Source organism: Melozone crissalis, unplaced genomic scaffold (genome assembly GCF_028551555.1).
Source record: "Melozone crissalis strain CALT ecotype California unplaced genomic scaffold, PUWL_Pcris_2 ptg000008l_1, whole genome shotgun sequence".
Classification (NCBI taxonomy): domain Eukaryota; kingdom Metazoa; phylum Chordata; class Aves; order Passeriformes; family Passerellidae; genus Melozone; species Melozone crissalis.
Window position 1 is genome coordinate 5877433 of NW_026535786.1, and position 21835 is coordinate 5899267.

Consider the following 21835-nt stretch of genomic DNA (forward strand, 5'->3'; position numbering starts at 1 on the left):
CGGGCTCCTAGGCAACCTCAAACAAACAAACAAACAAAAAAAAAGCCTACAGAGGATGGCAGCAAGGACAGGTAGCCTGAAAGAAAAACAGAGAAATTGCCTGAGCAGCCAGGGATGAGGTCAGGAAAGAAAAACCCTGAGAGAATTAAATCTGGCCAGAGACACCAGGAGCAACAAGAAAAGGTTCTGTAGGTACTGGCGATAAAAAAGAAAACAAGGGGAAATGCAGGCCCTCTCTAGAAGGAAATGAGAGACATGGTTCCATGGGATTTGGAGAAAAATGAGGTACTCAGTGACCTTTTTGCCTTAGTCTTCATCAAGTGCTCCAGCAACGCTGCCTGAGTTGCACAAAGAAAAGCCAGGGACTGGGAGATGGAAGAGCCATCTGATATAGGAAAAGATCAGTCTCGAGACCATCTTTGGAACCTGAAGGTGCACAAATCCATAGAACCTGAGGAGCTGCATCCAGATCCCGAGGAAACTGACAGATGAAGTAGCTAAGCCACTTTCCATCCTTTCTGAGCACTTGTGGCAGGCCAGTGAAATTCCCAGTGTCTGGAAAAGGGGAAACAAAATTGTCACTTTTACAAAAGAAAAAAACAAAGACCCAGGGAACACAAGCCAGCCAATCTCACCTAAGTGCCTGGCAAGGTCATGAAGGAGATCCTCCAGGAAACCATGCTAAGGTACATGGAAAACAAGGCAGTGATTGCTGACAGCCAACACGGCTTCACTAATCATGCCTGACAAATCTGGGGGCCTTTCACAATGGAGGTACAGTGGTGGTGGATAAGTAAGAGTGAGTGATGTCACCTGCCTGGACTTGTGCAAAGCACTCAGCACTATACTGCATAATATCCTTATCTCTTGCCTCTTTCTATGGTTCTGTATAGTTGTTTATATCCTGCTTTCTACCTAATTCTCTGGCAGCAATTCTGTACCATGCCCCACTTTTCAAAGCTAAATTATGTCCTGTAACAAGAATGCAGGAGAGATAGTCTTGTGATTTAAGAACTGGACTGGAACTCTATGGCTTGAAGGCACACAAATTTTGTCTCTGACCTTCGGCAGGGTACTTAAATCTTCTCCTTTAGTGCTCCGTAAGTAAAATGTAAAAGTGCCTCAAATGTATGTGAAAGGGTAAGTCAATTAGCTGCCAAATCTTTACTATACAGTTCAGATATAAGAAAAGGCATACAGAAAAATAATTTTAAATAAGGAAGAAAAAAAAACGTAGTTGCTTGTAGTGCTGGCAAAAACCATACATAAAATACATTTAACAGTTTTGAAATCCTGCAAAAATACAAGAGAATCCCTACATCCTGTGAATGGATCTTTTTAGCAGTGGGATTAAAGCGACCAGAAATCTTGTCTGCACTGTACTTCCACTCACAGAGCTGGGTACTTTAATGCCAGGATCAAAGACAGAAATTGAATCTGTGAACCTCAATTGCTTTTTCATCATCTGACTTGTAATATCAGCCTTGTTCTGGCCAGTGCCTGGGAGCTAGAGGGGTGATGTGAGATAGTGCCAGTGATCACATCCCCACAGAAGGCATTTCAGGGCAGCTGGGATGCCGAGGTCCCCAGCAGCCACAAGCAGTTTATTCTCAAAGCCTGAGAACCAGAAACTATTTCCTTTCTTTTATTTTGCATTTAAGGATGACAGGAAGATGATAAACAGCCAAAGCCCAGACACATCAATATGCTAGCAGTACAAAAGCCCTTTGTGATTGACTGACAAAACCTAAAGAAGGGGAGGAGACCCTCTTTTTCTTCCACTGGGGATGGCTCTGGATAGAGACGCCTGAAATTTTAGCCCTCAAAAGCTTCTCCTGTTACCACCAGATCACCTTGCAGGTAAACACTTTCCTGGTTCATTGAGTCACTGTTACATATCTGAAAAAGAATCTCCACTGAAAAGTGATAATGGTGGAAAAATACTCCCTATTGTACAGCCGTAATTCTTGTACTGCTTGTCTGCAGGCAATGCATTTCCTCTCTTGAGGAGACTGTGCAACTGGATCCAGCTACATGTAAAGCAATCTGTTAAAATGAGGACAGGATTTACTGTTGGAAAGAAAAAGTTGAAATACATTCCAGGAACCTATGTACCATATGGCTAAAAGCGACTAATCATGGTAAAATAAATTTAATCTCTTCACATTACATTCAAAAGTTTGTATTTTTCTATACAAGAGTAAACTTACTGATTTAGCAAATGCAATGGACTATTTGTAATAACTGGTATTCCATTTTAACTCCTAAAGAAATATCTTTGTAGGCTAATTAGGTAAATTCTTAATAGTGTATGCACAGTACTAAAATCCCTATTTCACTTACGTCCTAGCATGCAAATTGGCATGTGTACCTTGCAATGTGGCAATAGAAACCATGATGCTTTTATCAAAATTTTTCCTTTCTTCCCCTATAGCTGTAAAATCATTGGTACTACTTAATCCACAGGAAGCAATTAAGCAAGACTTCTGAATTTATGGTAAAAGGGCTTTTGTTTCTTTTAAAAGCAGTGAAGCCCAACAAAAGAGAAGTCACATGCTTTAAAGATTCTTTAAGGAATCTTCTTGACTTTTGACACGTATTACCATTGAACAGATGTACAAGCATATCTCAATATGAAAAACTACAACCACAAAAACAGATAGGAAAGACAGGAACTAAACGGAACATAATTTTCCTCCCTCACTGGCAGCTAAAAAAGCCTACTCTGCAGCCTTTTTTGCAGACTGCAGGAATCAGGAGCAGCATGATTTAACATAGGGAAAATGAAAACTAACCCACGTTCAGCCCACACATTTGATACTTCTCATTTGGACCTGACCTAACCACAGCTCATGCCTTCAAGAACAGAGCTAGTTTGAAGACAAGGGTATAATACAACTATAAAATACTTGCCTACTCATTTCAATCCACTGTTAGCTTTCAAACTTGAAAGACAAAGTGAAAAATAGTATGTACTGGGACTGGCAAACTCCTTTTAACAAGAAAGGTGGCTCAAGGGATTGGAGGCAGTATCTGTCTTTTGTAAAAAGCCAAAAGGACAATGATCACCCTTATTCTGGGCTACCATTTGATACAGATAACATTTAGGTACTGCTTAGGTATATAAAAACCAAGTTGTAGAAAGCATACTGCAAAAGTATGTAATTGTTAGGTCAAGAGGCAGAAACAAAAAAAGGAAAAAAAAATGACCTGATGACTTGCAAATGAGTTATTTTTATGACCCACTATGCTTTTAAACAAGTACTTTATCTGAAAAGCTTTGGTAAAGCCAAAGACAAAAAGCTGCACTACACCCCTAATAATGCAACACCCATGTCCTCCTACTCCTTTAATTACAGCTGGATCATGGCTGGTCAAAGCTCTGTCCTGCTTGGCTTCTCACTCCTTCTCTGTGGATACTGTTCCATCTCTCCTCCTCACATTTCTCTTTTCTTCTCTGGTCAAGCAGTGCATCTGATAACAGGACTAGGTCAAGAGGAAACAGACAGTTTTGAAACTCAGTATAATCCATCAGTCACCCTCAAGAGGGTCCAAAGAAAAAAATATTTTGAAAGGCACTCAAGAGAAGCATTTGTTTCCCCACCACACATAGCCCCATACGGAGCCTCCTCCCAGTCCCTTCCCTCCCCTTGGCTCCCATCACCACTGCTCCCAGTCGATCACAACTCTGGAAAAGCAATCATCTGTCTCTGCTGATAGTGACACTGTCACTGTGACTCTATCTCACCTTTCCTGCACTCTCACCTGCTTTTCAGGAGACTGCAGAGCTGCCGGCTCGGACGCGGCAGGCAGAGATGCCTCAGCACCAGGTAACAGCTGCTTTGATCTTACTACCAGATGGAGAGTTTGAAATATTGTAAATATATTTATGCTTATCCCTCTGAACACCTAAATCCTGTAGTATGAACTCTCAGGTTTGGTTTAGTTTCCTGCGGTGCATATGGACATGCATCCTGCACGTCTTCTGGGGGTAGGCACAGACACGGAGACATTGCTTGCTTTGGCATGACAGCCACACCAAGCTGAATAAAATAACCAGCACAAGGATTAAAGGCTGATGTGGAGTGTGTTTCCTTGAGAGAAACTGTAAATACAACAGGCATCATGCAATCAACAACCATTATCAAAATGTCAGAAGTTTTCTCTCAGGGTATTTTCAGGAAATTAGTCCAATAACTCCTGGTATCTTAAGACTAAGTCTGTTTTAGCAACATTTCAGTATCACAAACACATATATTTGGAAGGCAAACATAAATATTAAATGCTACATTCTAATTACTAAACTAAATATAGTGTTAACACATTCTTTCTCAAGAAAAGGTATTAGAAAAAAACTTCATAAAATTAACATTACATGACAAGTCTCTAATTTAAAGCAGTACTTTAATTATTGTTACCAAATTTTAATGTACATTTTGAAAGACAGAAATAAATAACAGCAAATTTAAACCTTTCCAGTTCCAAAGATGCATCTCAAGGACACAAAAAAGGTATAAATATTTTCATTTTTTTTCTCTTGACAAGGATCTAAAGAGATCACAGAGTGTACTGAAGTTCTGAACTTTATATTACTGTAAAAATTACAATAATTCTGTTTAGAACTTAAAAGGATATTTTTAAGTGTTTGACATATTTTTTCCAAAGAGGAGAGCAGTTTGTTCTATGCTCTCCTTTTCCTGTAATTTCCATCCAAAAACTTTGACAATAACCCGTAAAAATCAATACTTAAATACTTTTAATAAACACGTCCTTTTCAGGTTTTTTTTTTTTGCATTTATTAGCAGAACAAAAGGTAATTTTTTTTCATCTCAAAGTCAATAAATGGAAAGATGATATGGGCCACGTATGCAGAACAGGCTAGAAAAAACTTAAAATTGTAGTATCTCAACATTTCATTAATTCCAAACACTTACCATCCCTCAGAATAATTTTAACAGGATCTCTAGGTAACTTTAAAGAAAAATGTTAGCTAAGATGAACTCCACCTGGAGCTATGCAAGTAAGTTTAGTGCACAATCCTCTATATAATCAATTAGAGAGAGAAAGCTCCTCAACATGAGTTGAACCTACCCAAGATGGGAACTACCTTTAATTTGCCCATTTTTCCCTCCAATTTCCTAACTTTAATCAGATAGGTGCCTAAAGCTGAAGATGACTCCTGGAAAGAGGCCCTAGAGACATGTTAAAGATCCAATTGTTGTAAGGCTCTCTTTAATGCTATGTTGGGGATCAAAATGGATTTCTTCTAATTTTATGAATACCACTCTTGTCTTGTTCCTCCAGTATCTCCCAAATGAATAGGTGAAAAATAATGGTTCTCACTTGAAAATACAAGAACACAAAAATTGCAAAAGTGGGATTTGCTCATGGATGTTGTATAGCAGCCACTGTAAACAATGAAGGTGTACGAGTGTCAGAAGATGCTCAAAAACCAACTAGAGATGCCCCCCCTTAATCCTGCTGGACACTGAAATTTTCCACCCTAAATTACTTTTTTGGTAAAATCTCTAAGTCCAGATATCTTCTTACTTGTATGAAAATCTAAAAATCTCACATTATTGCAGTAATAAAAATATGCTTAAGATGCATCTTTATCATTTCTGAACTACACGTGTATGTCCAGCATTAGCCTGAGAAGATCAGTCTCTCTCTCCTGTGAATGCAGCAGCTTGGATCAGAGCCCCACAAAATTCAGCAATCCACAAAATTCCCCTGCAAACCAAATCCAAAAGTACTATATCGTATAGCAAGATTTAGGAGACAAAAAAAGAAACAGAAAAGAAAAACTAAAATGCAGCGGAAGTCTGCTAAAAGACTAGAGAACAAAGAATATGTTTCATGAAAAGAGTAAAAATCCTTTTTCACTTTTTATTCTATTGGTAGATAAACAGAACATGGATTATCTCACCTTTTACCCATATTTATATTTGAGCCCAGTCTGTGCAAGTCCAGCAGCAGGTCTCTGGGGGGCATTTTTAGTTGGTTTGTGAGCCTCTCCAGAAGTGCCTGCGTTAACCCAGAAGGTTATCTTCTCATCCCCAACCCCCTCCTGCAATCCATGTTCTACTTTTGCTCACACTAAATAAAGAAAACTGGTATTTATAGCATTTCTTAGGAGGCCAAATGTTTTCATCTACTCACCAGGTCATCCAAAATACCTCAGAAATCAAGTTTCATGACATTTACCAAAACAATGCTTTGAATCACTAACTTTGAGATGTTTATATAAGGGTAGTAAAAAACATATAAACATAGGAAAAAAATTCTCATCTGTTTTTTTCTTTTGATTTATTACATAATAATTCAACAGCAGAGGGCTTTTAATGCACTCCTGTAACTCTACAGCAAATGGAAAAGGCTCCAACACAATCTTTGTAAGAAAGGGGAAGATGATTTCATATTAAATTCATGTAACAGCAACTCCGACTGTTAAGCTTACTGATTCTACTGCAGCAGGAAAGTAGAATTATAAGGCAAAAATATCTTTCAAGCAGTTGCTTCAGCACAGAAAGCAGTGTAGGTGATTAAACAAGAGACTAATATGGCACTGGTACCACACATTTTTAGAAGAAAATAAAGGCACTTTGAAATATCATGTCGAAAATACTGAATAAATTACAGGATATGTGTTTCACAGAGAAAGAAGAGCAAATAGCTGTAATTTGGGAGGCTAGAATTTCCTTAATGAGATAGCATAAAGGGCTCTGCAAACAAAAGGACCTTTCTCAAAGGTTTTCAGCGTCTTTACACAAGTTTCAGTATTCTAGTAGCCGTATATGACACTGCATCTGCATTTCTTAGGGTTTTTTTCCACCAACCATTTTTAATCAGCACATAATATACAAATGGCATTAAGAGATCAAGAGCTTTCTCTTGTGAGCTATGCAAATCCTGAGTTATGAAAAACATGCCCTGCTCTGTGAAATCACAGCAGTAACTTCAGATTGTCTGAAATTACTGTTTCAGAACATAACACTTTAGCATTTATCTCTAGAGAAGGCAGCCTTCATCCTCAACTCATGATCAATCAATCATCAGAAACATTCAGCCTTCCTTAATAGCTGGTTTCAGCTCATAGGTGGGGCTTTGCTTTCTAAAGTTCAGAGCAGATGAATTAACATGTGCATATTATAAACTGGTGGTATATGGTCGAAGGATTAACTACTATAGCAACCAGTACTGTAGTCTGCCAACACATATTCATCCAAATTGCTGGATTTTCTAAGTTTATATGGATAGGATTTCTATGTAGGTGTTCATTTATTGTACAGAGATTGCAAGTTTTATATGAAGTGGATTTCTCCAAGCACGAAAATGCACAGCCATGCATCACCCTTCCAAAAAAATCTCATGTGCATTATTCAAAATGAAACTGCTACTAAAAAAGCAATTGCACTGTGTTTTACAAATATTTATTTTACACATTGTAGGATCCCTCCTGCTTCTTCATTTCATTCTATCCAATTACTCCAGAAGAGTATTCTGGACAGTACCATGAATTATTCAAACTGAAATAAGCTGGCATGAAACCACAGTATAATCAAAACCTTTCTACCCACAAACTTAATTCCATGCAAACTGCAATTTAAAAAACTATTAGAAGAATTAAAGAAAAGTGTACTTTTATTTTAAGACACTTTAAGAACAGTCTCTGAGGATTGATCAAGTAACCTCTCTGCTGTCTCTTCTCCTTGAAGGGAACTGGAGTTGGCTAGACTGTGCATACCTGGGGTTTCTTTAGGAAAGCAGCACACTGTGAAGAAATCCTACTCACAACACATCAGATGACACCTCTAAGTACTGGGCTTTTTGAGTAAGTGGCAAACATTCAGACCCCGAGGACTTCAATATCACCTAAAAATTAATTCCTACAGATAATATCCAACAGATGTAAGAACATTCCTTTCCCCAGACACACTTCTGCATGTAAGATTCTTAGGCAAATATGGGGGGAAGGGGGACAATCCTTCAGCTGTTTCAGCTGTGGTTGCCTATATGTGTGAATTAAATATATATGTATCAGATTCTGCCACACTGTGTATATTACAGCTATCTACAAATGAGTAATGCATTTTAATTTCATCACTTCCAGTGGAGTGGAGCAGAAGCATTTTGAGAAAAAACAGAAGTCCAAGTTAGAAGAAAAGTACCACAAGATGAGGATGGAAGAGAAGAAATAAAAAAGTACTGCACTAAAATATGCTTCCTCTGAGTGTAAATATAACTCTGTTACTTGTAAACCTATCATCTGCATTTCAGCTGCTTTTTTCCTAGTATATTCTTCTATTTTTTCCTGTCTCCTGACATGACCTTTTTTCTTCTCTCTTTGCTCACTCTCTCCTACCTTCTTCCTACTGTTTTCCTTTGTATGTTGCTCTTCTGAACTTACCTTTCACTCTGACTCTCCTCTCACTTTATCTATTCTGAAGTAATTATTCCTGGTTTTTCCTTCTACCATTTCAGTTCTGTAACCTCACTTCTTTACTCCTGAGATTTAGTACCTTCTTTTTCTTGTCCTGTAGCAGATGCAATAATGTTTGAACAGTCCAACAGAATTTGGGGAAAACTCCAGTAATAAATATCAAGGCTGCTTGGTGATGTTTTCAACTAGTATGAAACACCTGCCTTATTAACAGACCATTATTACAGGATTTGTTTAGAAAACAATACAAGATAGAGATTATAGCAAGATACTGAAGACAATCAATATACTACGAAAGGAAATAATCAAATAAATCAAGAAGAACAGCATCTATACTTCCACAGACCAAGACTCATGCATCTTTCCACAGCAGTATTTCCTGCTACAGCAGGGAGTAGGTAGGAAGACATCCACCTCAAGGGATGGGTATGGTCATGTGGCAATTAAGTGCAATATTTTTTTTCTCTTGTAAAGGATGACTATCAACCACTGGCCTTCCAGAAGCAACACTAAGCAAACTCAACTTTACAGACAGCTGTTAACCTGACAACCTGAAAGCTACCCTGGAAGCTGTGTGACGCATAGAACATACCTCAATTCTTCCACATAGAAAACAGTTTTGAACTTTCCAAATCAAATAACTTTTAATTTCCTAGATTCAGCAAAGATCACCTAAAGTCATGCTGGTATGTAGTTACTTGAAAATGACCAAAGCCCATGGGAATGTTGTGGAGCATCTGTGCTCTCCATGCTTTCCCAATCAGCACCATTGGCTCAATCCAATGCAGCTACCATGCATCACAGTACAAGCTGTGCAAGGAAAATTATTCAGCTCAAAACTACCCAGAGAAGAAAAAAGCAGCCAAATTTAGTTACATCTGGAGCTGTTAGGAATGCAGCTCCAGCCAGGGCTACCTATTAGAGACAGTAATAATTTTTAAGATCAGAGAACCCGATAACTTCAGATAAGGCAGTTTATATGAACTCAGAAAATAAAAGACTACTTTGCTTTTATTCTGTGCAACATTTGACTCCCAAGCATCAGTCAGACTTTCATAGCATAGAGGTAGACTTAGATTAAATCTCTTTTTAGAAAAGTTTTAAGCTTCAAATTACACCCTATAGATATTAGGATTTTATCTTTAATAATGAAAGACATTTCATATGATCTTGGTGACCATGAGTGCTACTGCTCTCAGTACCTTTGTTGACATTTTAGTTTGGTGGAATGGACAAAGCCACTCTGGGAACAAGTTAAGTAAAATGCAAAGGATATTTTTCTGGTTTTCAGGTCAGTGAATGCTTGCTAGGAGTTAATAGTGTTTTATAATCAACAGGAATATATTCTACAAGCCAAAGAGATCTGGCTTTGAATAAGGTGTTCATTACAAAAGTATGAATGTGATTTTATCAGTTTGATCCATTTATGATTAAGAAAAAGGGTGAAGTGATTTTGAGCCATTAAATAGGAAATGTAATTTAATGACTCTCCCAATTACTTTCTGCTTCAGATGACAACAGAAACAGGAAGATTGCCTTCCCTAGGCACACAGGATTTTTCCAAGGCCTGTCCAAAATCTTACTGAAGGGCATCAATAGTTAATTCACTTATCAATTCAGACAGCAACCAGCTCACAATCACAGCTAGGTCCAACAAATGAGGCCTGATTAAGTGACCTCTCTGCTGTCTCTTCTCCCTGAGCAGTTGACAAGACTCTGTTCATATCCAGAGGTATTTTCACCCAGACCCTTTTAAATCTGGCTTCTTTAGGAAAGTATGTGAAGAAGTCTTCACACAAAAGAAGACTCACAAAACTGATTATACTGAGAAAGGAAGAAAAAAACCACCTCAAAAACTAGTTTGTGCTAATTATTTTTGACAAATTTGTCTTAGTAAATTCACTGGTGTTTACAAATAGATTTTTTTCCCCAATAATTAAACTAAACTCGAGGCTCTATTTTGATTCCCCTGTTCAAACACAAAGACAAAAGGAATTAAATGTTGTTGATGATTGCTCAACAGGATATTCCATCAGCCTTGGCATGAGTCACTATTTTAGGAGAGAAAGTGGTTTGGAGACCATTCAATTGCTAGTGTTTGTGTCAGGTCAAGGAAAAATTCACCAAATACATCTGGGCTCTGTGTCAGTTCTCACCTCTAGAGAGGCCACAGGAAAGCTGGAGAGGGACTTTTTACAAGGGCATGCAGTGACAGCACGAGGTATTGGCCTCAAACTGAAAGAGGGTAGCTTAGATTTGATATTAGGAAGAAATTCTTTACTGTGACATAACATGTGGCGGTGAGTCACCGGAATGGTTTCCCTGACAAGCTGTGGATATCTCATCTCTGAAAGTGTTCAAGGCCAGGCTGGATGGGGCTTTGACCACTGGTGCAGTGGAAAATGTCCCTGCTCATAGCAGGGGAGTTGGAACTAGATTGAAGTTCCTTGAAGCTCCTTTTCAGACCAAACTATTCTAGGATTCTGTGATTTAACTTGCAGGCTCTGTCTAAAACACCACTTCATTACCAAGACATAGGTAGGAGACAATTAGCTTCCTCCAAGATCATACAACATTTATAGTTTTGACCACAATTTTAGTGCTCTGAGTTTGTTTGACCAGCATGCATGCAGACAGGTGTCCAACCTCAACACTACAAGTCAAATTCTCTGAGGTTGTTATGGCTTAACTCAGAGACGTAGAAGAAAATAAAGGAAGAAGACTGCTAATGCAAAGTTCTTAATAGGTTATAGATGAAAGGAGGAATGCTTCTCTGAATCCCCTAAATTAACAGCCCTCTTCTATCCACAGACTGTTCTTGGCCAATATCCGTAAGTAATGGAATTATGAAAAACAAGCTGCAGCTTCCAGAGTTTTGCAATTACCAGGGGATCATACAGCTTCAAGAACCATAGATGGCTGCACGCCGCAGAAAATTCTAAGCCAAAGGGTTGTAGTCAAAGGTTACATTAAAAAACAACTTTCCAATTTGAGATATAATGAAGAAAATTTGAGAGGTCTGGTATTTAAAGGGAAATAAGATAAATTACATACATCTATATTGCAAACTGAGAGATAAGCCATTAAAATGAGTGTCTCATCCACCTCCCACCACTGTAAGTTTTAAAACATGGATATAATTCACAACTTGTGAAAACACATGAAACAAGTTTATTCTAAAATTGAAAGAAGGTAGTTACACCCGCACCCAAGTCAAATATTTGGCATTATTTAGGGCCACAAAATTTGATTTTCCTGTTCTCATCTATTTTTGCCAGAAGAGAAAATGCGATCTTCCTGCCCTGAGCTCTTAAAAAGAGCCGTGAAAAGCAGATTTCAGTTGTTTTCACACTGTGTTACATCTCCAGGGTCTTAATTAGGAGATGAAACACCTTAAGTAATCAGTGTATTTTCCAGAAGACTCAACATTTCCCTTTTTAGCCCAATTATGACCACAGCACTGGGTAGTGCCACTGAAGCACTCTAGTCAATTCATCTTGAGTGAAGAATATACAGAGGAGTACCAAAAGGCAGTAAGCTCTAAAAAACACTGTTCAAAACAATTTTTACAACATAAATAGATACACCAGCAACATACCTGAAGAAGAACATGAACAGAGCAGCTGTGATGCAGAACAAAAGGACCTACAAGAAGAAGAAAGATTGTTATTACATAACACACTACTACTGCATGCATGTTCTGGATCATGAGGATTCTGTAACTTTTATTATGAAAGCTACACTTTATTTATATGCTGGAGGAGTCTGAATGAAAGTTTGTCTGAGTCCACCAAAAAGGATTGCCTAGTTTCTAGTGGACTTTGTAGAAGCTTAAAAAATTGAAACCCAAACCAGAGTACTGGGACAACAGACACAGCAAATGGCACTACTTAAAAAGCATTTGTAATAAAAGTCCAAGAAAAAAAATATTTATAGAACAACATAATTTAAACAATAAAATATTAGAACTGAAATTTAAACATCATATTTTATCAGTCTTTGCTTTTGTGATTAATTGAAATATCATATTGCTAGTTCCAGTTTAAAAGGCACAGTGTTTAAAAAATCTGTTTTGACAGCTGCTTGTCCTGAACTGCTTTCCAGCAAGTTTGAGAGTAGATAATTCTATTCCCAATTAACAATACCCTTTCTAGTAGTTTAGCTTAGTGCTAGACTCACTTGGAACAATCCTATCTTGCTCTGTATCATCATGTGCTCATACAAGAGTCATTGAGCAAACTTAGCAGCTCTCCAGCACTGAGAGGGGAACGTCCTACTTCCCACTGCCATCCTCTCTGCTGGGGCTTAGAGCTGCTACCTCCTCCTTATCACCTGCACAGGGACTCACAAGTGCTGAAGAACACCTGCCTGAATCCAATCCATCTTTGCCACGCGCACCTCACAAGTGAGAAAATTTTGTTTTGTTCTAGATATATTGGCACATATTCATACCATCATTTAGGAGGCAAAATCCTTACAGAAATATTGTAAGTCTTTCAGAAAATATTTGCACCTATTTTCAAGGGTTGAAGAAGTTTTCATCATGAGAGGATACAGACATCTTATGTGAGAAGAAATGGAAGAGGTGGCAGAGGTGTAAATTAGAAGGTTATGAACACATAGAACAGGAGGCTGCTGCGTGTTAAAACACATCAGAAAGTGTGAGAAAAAATTTGCATAGGAAATCTTTACATCAACTTTCAGAGAAAACAAAATCTTACAAATAGCATCATTTCTCTTTTCTAAGTTCCCCTGTCTGTGACTTAAAATTAGGTTACACGCGATACAACATCTGCTGTGTAAACTACCAATTTTTTCCTTCATCAGTACTATCATACTTTATTAATCTGCATCAAAAATGTGAACATCTGAAATCCTTTTATACAAAATCATTAGGGCAAAGGTATATTTCATGAGAGTAATTGAATATTTCATTTCAAACTAGCAGCAAAAGCAGACAAGCAGACTTGTTTTTAAACTCAAATTCTACTCAAAAAGGTCTGCCCTATTCCTCTAAAGTTCAAAATGTATTTCATCAGTCAACCAAGCATCAATTCTCTAGAGGTTATTCTGGAGACACGGGGAGAAGGCGGCTTGACAGCCTGAGCAACCGTATTGGGAAATAAGTGAGATATGGCAAAGAACCAGTTTTCTGGATGATGTGGTGGGATGACAAAACAAAAAAATCCCAAAAAAACAAACAACCTCCCCCCCCCAAAAAAACAAACAAAAACCAAAAACCCCAAAGCCACCAACACAATAAAAAAAATATGCCTTTGCATACCAAAAACACTTCATTAAACAGTATTTTTCTTGCCCTTTTTTCTTTTATTCCTTTTTTACCTTTTTTTTTCCCCAGTAAGTTTGATAATAATCTAACAAGTACTCTATATAGTATATCTAACAATCTATATATATAATTAATTTCAGAAAATATTTGCACCTATTTTCCAGGGTTGAAGAAGTTTCATCATGAGAGGATACAGACATCTTTTGTGAGAAGAAATGGAAGAGGTGGCAGAGGTGTAAATTAGAAGATTATGAATGTATAATTAAGATTCCCTCAGAGCTCTTTCTACTCCAGACTAAAGCCCCGCAGCTTTCTCAATCTGGGAAACCCAGCACTGGACACAACACTACAGACATGCCTCAGCAGCACTGAGCAGGGGGGAAGGATCACCTTGTTCAGCCTTCTGGCAGTGGCCTCCTATGCTGGAAGGGGCCTTTGCTGGCTCATGTTCAGCTTGGTGCCCACCAGGACCCCCAATTCTTTTTTGAAAAGCTGCTTTCCAATGCTCCCAGGATATACTGGTACCATTCCTCACCAAAGACATGACTCGTCCCTTTGTTGAACCTCCTGAGGACCACTAATAAAGAAAAGCATAAACAAAACAAGACAGTCCAGAAGATCATGATGGGAATAAAAGGCCTGTAGGGTACAGCTGTTGGAAAACTGCTGAAACTATATAAGCAGTAGTTAGTGATGAACATGACAACTCTTTTCGTATAATTGTCATATACTGATAAATCTGTCTCATCAAGTACAGGAGGAGGAAGGCAGAGTTAAATCTACAGCAAATAAAGCATTGGTTAGATAATAGAAAGAGCTCTCCAGGGTAGTGATACACCAGAACCACAAGATGTCTGTGAGATAGTGGAATCTCCTTTATCAGAGATGCTTAAGATCAGTAGAGGCAAACATATCCACGAAATGCTGTGGACATGTTTGACAGGGCGTCTCCAATATTTATTCAACTGAAGGACAGCAAAACATGTGGCTAAATTAGACCCAGCCTCTTCTACATGAAATTCACAGCCCTACATGGAAAGTCCAGAGACTGCCTTATCATAGCACAAATAAGGCAGAAGCAGAAGAAAAATTGTCACTGTGCCCCAAAACTAAGCTACTTTCAAAATAAGCCTTTTTTTAACTTTTTCCCCATTCTAAAATTTTTGTAATATCTTCAGTACAATGTGCAGTACCTATTTTAGTTTTTAAAATAACAATATTTTAAAAAAAGAAAAATTACTAAGGGCTACAGAAATAGAATTCTAAATATTAAGTGAAAAAGACTGCTATTCCAGTGAGCAGGAAGTCTCACTTGGGATTTTCCTTGCAGAGTCCATTACTTTTTGATTTACAACAGAAGACCAACACAATGTACTTGGCAAAATACAGACTTTTAAACTTTCCAGCTGAAGAAACAGATACAAGCAGAAAACCTGCATGTTGCTAATGAGAATGATATGCCCTAAAGATTTTAACATCTATGAAGAGATGCCTGTAGGTTACAAGGAAAAATCCTTGTGCTCCAGGACAGGTTAGCATATTTGGTATGTGAGTACTTTAATTTAATTGATTACATTATACTCCACTGTAGTATGCTAAACCTTAATAAAAAGTAATAAATAAAAAGAAATTTGCTGACAAAACTGGAAAGATACTTTTTTCCAGATCTCTGTTGGCTGGCAAAGCCAGTATTTATTTTTTTCCAAGAAAGTTCAGCCATCACACAGCAAAGGAAGTGACATCTGGCAGTACCCAGCACTGAGCACAAAACAAAAAGCTCTGGGTCAAAGTGGTTACCACTTGCCCTGGTCACAGCAGTAGACCCAGTAACACCCGTAGAAGTAGGTCACAAATGACCTTCCCTCACAGCCAGATAAAAATCTTGGCCCAAAGAAAGGAAAAAATAACACTGCTAAAACTATCAAAACTACTCAAGTCTTGTGTATTCAGGCTTTTCCCGCACCTTACCCAGTCCTGAGGTTATGTGCACTTTCTTTAATCACTTCCATTATAGTCAGCTTTCCTGGGGTACAAAAGGTCTCTGATTGGAGGCTGCTCTGCTACAGCCAGAATAAAGACTAGGATTGAAGTCTGTGATAAAGGAACACAGACCTAGTAACTAAAAAGAAAAGCACTGAAGCTACTCAAAATCTATTTAATGAAGACAGGAGGAGGTAAATGGGCAGATCAGTCCTATTAGTGGTAGAAGCATCCAGAGTGTTGGAGCTACAGTTCAACACTGCATAGTGCTACTACCAGAAGTCACACAGTTCCTGAACAGAAATGTCATTAATGAAGTTTTTAAAACAAAGATATTTTACAATGAAAACAGGTTATTTAGTTTTGTATGAAAGCATAAGGACTTAGGTGGCTGTCCTTCACCATGCTCAAACTTCTACTAATCCCAAAAGACATATGCCAATTGGAAATCCTGAAATGGAGCCACATCACCCTGGTAATTCCAAAGGATGCAATGCTTTACCTTCTTCCACTAGCTGATCCTGTCAAATGGAAATCTTTCTAAGACCTTATCTCCATCTCTAATTGAAATGCAGCACAGCTGGGGAGAACTGCACGAGCTCTCAAAAGTAACGGCAAAAACTCTTGACATACCCATGGTCATCCACATAATGATTATCTTCCTAGCTGAAATTAAATAACTTTTGAAGCAAAATTGCTGCTGCTTTAAAATTGAAAGGCTTTATGAAAATGCAGAAAACAATTTGTCAGATACTTATTGGGCACAGGGCCAGTTCAGCTACACCTACAACACTCAGCTGTCAGAGGTTCCTGATTTCTTTTCTGCCAGCAAGTCTGAAGCAATCTCTGGGCTGATAAGATCAAAAGAAACATGAGTATGTGTTATTAAACAAGAGATTATATAGATTCTTGTTAAAGCACTGTTGTTGGATCATGATTAAAAGATTACAATTGGCAAATGCAGACAGTAACTGAGCCAAGACCAGGAGCACCTGCCAGTCCCAGAAGAACAGCAATGAATAAAAAAAGCTAAACCTCTGATTTTCTAGTTCACAAATTCTCTCTCTGTGTGTGTGTGTGTATATATATATATACACACATGCATATCTATAACTGAGCATTTCAGCATTCCTCATTTGTTTTCTCAAAAAAACACTCATCAAGTTTCTTCCCCCATTTTTCATATTCTACTAGCCATAGCAAACAGAGTTACAACATACATTGACAGAGCTACCAAATATCCTTTCTGGAAGCTTCTCAGGAAAGTCCACCGCCTTCAAGAATGCACAAGGCTTGAGAGACTGAAGCACCAAAAAAGTAGTTGCCAAATGACACTGAAGTTTTATCCCCAACAAAAACAAAAGTTGTGTGTTATACCACTGGAGTGTACTGAGTTCAATTTAAAAATCTACACCTCAAATCCACATTTAAAAATCTGGGACTGGGTCACTATGATCCTTCTACAACCTGACATGTTCCTCATGATGGCTACACATGCTGCTGTGCAGGTTTGCCCATTGCTGGGCCATGCACACAGCTTGAGTTGAAACTACAAAGTACTTTCAGGCAAATGAACATATGTAGTCATCACTCCTCCTCCAGCACCTATTTTTGATGATTATTCCACGTGTCTTCTTCTGGCACAGAGATGCACAGAAGAACAAATCTTAGACGTGACCCACCTGAAAGCAACTCTTTTCTGCTCTCAAGGACTGAATAAGGGCAGTGCCAGATAGCTTAAACCACACCCAGATCAAATCATAGCCTGATACTAACAACATAGTCAATTCAACCAGCATGATTTGAACCTCCCTCCATTATAATTTTGACAAATAAACGTGAATTAGTTGTGAATTGTTCAAAATATATTGAAAAGGCAGAATTAGTGATATACTTGAAATACAACACTGCAAATGAAAACTACAAAAACAATAACATCTCTAAGTATTAAATCCATATGTAAGCTGAAATTTAAATCTGGTTACTTAACCTACAAAAGCTTTACAAATGTAGTAAATACTAAAAACCCAATAAATTTTCTTAGTAGTCCATGCACATGTCTTGTTTTAGGCTTCTGAACATAACTGCTTAGCTCATGTTACAATCATCCAAGATTTCATCTCCACCATGAGAATTTCTGCTTATCTGTCTCTTCTTCTTCCAGAGCTCACAATCACTGAAGAATTACAAGGTTTGATATTACCTTAGTATCCAAAAAGGAACTGCAAGTTATTAATCTTTAAAAGCTTACAGGTATTGAAATAATTTTGTTGCTGTGAAGCACGTGCATCAATAGTATAAGAACAAGACTTTGCAAGGCAGCATCATGAATGCCACTAATGCCACTTACTATCCAGTAATGATTTATACTGTTGAAATTTCTGAAAAGTAGCAGAATGTGATCAATTTCTGATATGCATTAAAAGCTAGTAAAGGGACAGGGTGAAAGAGGTAGAAATAAATTACCTATTTTGATAATTCAGATATAAAAAGCAGAGTTTTCCCACTATTGCAAGTATTTAACTATTATATATGTATTTTATAATTAAAGTCAGTTAGGTGGACAAATTTTAAAATTACTAAAAATCTGGCATGCTCAGATTCATTGTAAGTTGACAACAGACAAATAGTTATCTTTTGGGCTTAAGAGCTTCCTGCCCCATATGCCCACACCCAGAGCTGACCCCTCTGTTCTGCTGGTTGAGACTGTGGGCCGTGCAAAGAAGAGGCTGAGGAAACCAATGGAGCAGCCAGGAGAAATACACATTAAAGAATGTGCTCAGAAACTGTGCTTTTCTTAAAAATGCTGTGTAACTAGCAGACACAAATGCTGTTTCTATATATACATATACAACAATATTTTGATGTTTACTAACTGAGGAAAAATATTTTAAATTGATGATAATTATTTATGCTTGTGCATAAATCCTGATACCTTGTATAGGATGTCATTTAACATTCCTGTATCTCTCCCCAATTTTGGCAGAGTTTTCATTAGCATTCTGAACTCCATGCATTGCTTTGCAAGTTAGAGCCCCCTTGAGAACGTGAGGAGGGGGAATAGCTAAATTGATAAGCTAAAATGCCTCTCACATTTCCCCTGATAGGAGCCTCCACAATGTACAGCTGACACTGGCTGTCATCATAAGACACAGTCAGCTCTTCAGGGGAACAAGGGCTCTTGAAAAGTAACATTTATGTGAGCATTTAAGGAAAGAGAATCAGACCTGACTGGAAGGGGGTGAAAGCACTGATTGTGTTATCTGTTGAATGGAGGAGCTCATGCTGCTCATGGAATTACTTTTCAGTGAACTTTCCTGAGAAAGTACAGATATCCTTGAGGCATGTGAAAAGAAGGACTTGAGTTCTTGCCACAGATGTCTACTCCATCCCACTGCTGGAGGTTCCTTCTCTCTCAGCATCCACATCACTGCAGTAAGCCAGGGAAGGGGCTCAGGCTGCTGGTGATGGCTGTGCTTCAGAGACAACTCATTTTGAAGAGCCCCTCTGGTGGTCTTTCAACCACCTCCGACATGGAGACTGAGTGGAAAGAGGAGATGCTCTGCAGAAGCTCATGAAGCACTATTATAAACTGTTCTGGCTTGATTCACAGTGCCTTCCCCTATCTTCTTATTAAGTTATAATAGTCTTAGACCTTAGATATAGAAGCTGGAAACTAATACAGAAATCAGTGGAAAAATAATGGAGTTTTACTTAAAGTACTTAATTTTAAAGATTACACAGCAAAGGCTCACACACCAATAGCAAACACTCATTCTTCCACCATTACAAACCTTCATTACACCTTAAGATCAACAGTATAGATTATATTATGCTTCTCTTTCTCCAAACAGTTTAAATTTTGTCTTGTTTGTTTTACCAATCATTACTTTAGTGGTAGAAGATTTGTTACCCACTTCTCCATACAACACCTACAGATTCAGGAAAATGTCTTGGCACCAGCAGAGAATGCTACTGAAAAGGCAGATTAATTTTTATTCCTTCTGCTCTTGTTTCCACCACAACAAAGAAAAAAATAAGATCAAAACAACATAAGCAAATTGAAACAAGGTTAACATAAGATTATGCCCTTTGGTCATTGTTTAAATATTCTCTTAGATATTTAAAAGTTGGTGTGAATGTTTATTCATGCCTAGAGTTATTACTCTGCTTCTGATCCAAAACCAGAATACAACATTTTATAACTGCTATATAACAAAACAACTAAAATGGTCACAATTTCATTTATATTACACCCCTGCCATATTCTGCTCTGCAGCCCCACGTCTCTCACCCTTTCCTGTCCTCTGGGAAGGGAGGATGGCTGCCTGCACACAGCTTCTCCTGCTAGGGGCTGGAGAAGGAGGATACCACAAAGATGGTCCCAGACCCACAAACTACCTCTTTCACAGCATCCACCTTGGTGGATAAAATGCCCAATGGCAAACTGCATCCACACATTAGGAAAAGGGGATAGGAAAGAAAAGCAAAAGGGACAGGTAATGTGGGTTACCTGGTATATCAAATCTCCTGAGTCTGCTCTTGGAGAATTTCAAAAGTACTGTGGTACTTGGCAAAAATGTGATTTTTATTTTTTGTAACTTTTATAAAATATAAATGAGGACACATTCAAATAGTGTCACAACTGGGCACAAAACACCTCAAAGAAAGAAGTCAGCTTCATAAAGGGAGTTAAAAAACCCTTGAAAAGCATGTAATTAGCAAAGAGCTGGTTATCAAGATCTAAACCAATCCATCTGCAAAGATTATTTTCATTTAGCAGTATTAATCATTACTGTGAAAATTAATGAAAATACAGTTCTAGAAAACAGCTTTGCAATCCACTAAGATAAGTGCAGACAGCATCCATGCCCAAGACTATGGTGTTGTGCCCTGAAAATTACTGGGAATCCGAACAGGTCCAATAGGGAGATTAGCTGCATTTGTAACTGACCACACAGCTAAATTTACTGGGCTCTTGACATTGCTGCAGTGTCTCCACGCCCAGTTGTTTCAAATTCCTGGGCACATTTTAGGAAGCTACTCAAAAATTTCAAGTTGTTCATTATTTTAGGCAAATAATGTCAAATACTACATGACTGGGAACGCACATTGTCTCCTGTTTGTCAAGGGACTATGGATTTACTTTGAGCTCTCCTTCATCTAGACTCTCCCTACTCAGCAAGCACTCCTGAGTGTAAGTTTCAAGCTGAAAGGACAAAACCTTTCAGCAGCTAAAGCTGAGAGAGAAGTCTGATCTTTCCTGCAACACCTTCTCTCACTCATATCTTTTCCAGTCTCTACCTCAGAGCCATGGAGCACTGTATCGCCGCTTTTTCAAACACAAAATACATTAATTAATGGCTAAAAATAGCGTTGGAGACTATACCACAAACAAGACGTTTAAACCAAAGTTTGAACTGCTGCTAACTGTGGCTTTTTTTATCTGTTTCACACTTGATTTTGCTGCAGAAACACAGCTAACATTGAGTAAAAATATCAGGTCTATGCAAAGCACATAGTACAATAGAGCATGTGTGAGTTCAACTCTTTTCTAATATGCATGTTCCAAATTTCAGGGCAGCACAAAACAATTATCCCATGAGAAAAACTTATATCTGAAAAATGTCTTACTGCACTAATAACCTAAAAAAATTAATGAATTTTTGTTTATGGAAAAATAAGGTAACTTATTTAAATTATTTTAAAAAATGTAAAGGCTTATTATATGTATGACTTTTACCAACAGGAGAAAAGAGAATATTATTTAAACAATTTTATTAATGAAATATCTGCATTTAATGCAGTTGATTACTCCTCCAAAATACAACATCAATTATATTTTTTCCTGTAAAATTAGTGCTTCAAATTTGAATCTTCAAAAACATCACATTTTCAAAGTGTTATGAGATTATTTTTTCCCCTCAAATATTACATTCAAATAATTCTTAGCCCCAAATTAGTCCTAAATGTCACTAGACAAATGTCAAGCCTCCTTGGCTTCACCAGGGAGCCACAACACAAGTACATTTGAAAGACCTGTCTTATTTGCTTGACAGTAAAAGGATGAAGAACAAGTGCAAGAATTCTAGAAAGATTTTTTGTGATAAAAGAAAAAGTGA

At 37.8% G+C, this 21835-nt stretch overlaps 1 protein-coding gene across 1 annotated transcript in view; it reads right to left on the reverse strand.

The window, feature by feature from the left end:
* TMEM135 (transmembrane protein 135) overlaps nucleotides 1-21835 on the reverse strand; it is a 156559-nt gene that overhangs the window by 47405 nt on the left and 87319 nt on the right. The window contains exon 6 of the mRNA XM_054269751.1: nucleotides 12042-12088. Within this exon, the coding sequence (XP_054125726.1) occupies nucleotides 12042-12088 (47 nt within the window). The remainder of the gene's footprint in view (nucleotides 1-12041; nucleotides 12089-21835) is intronic.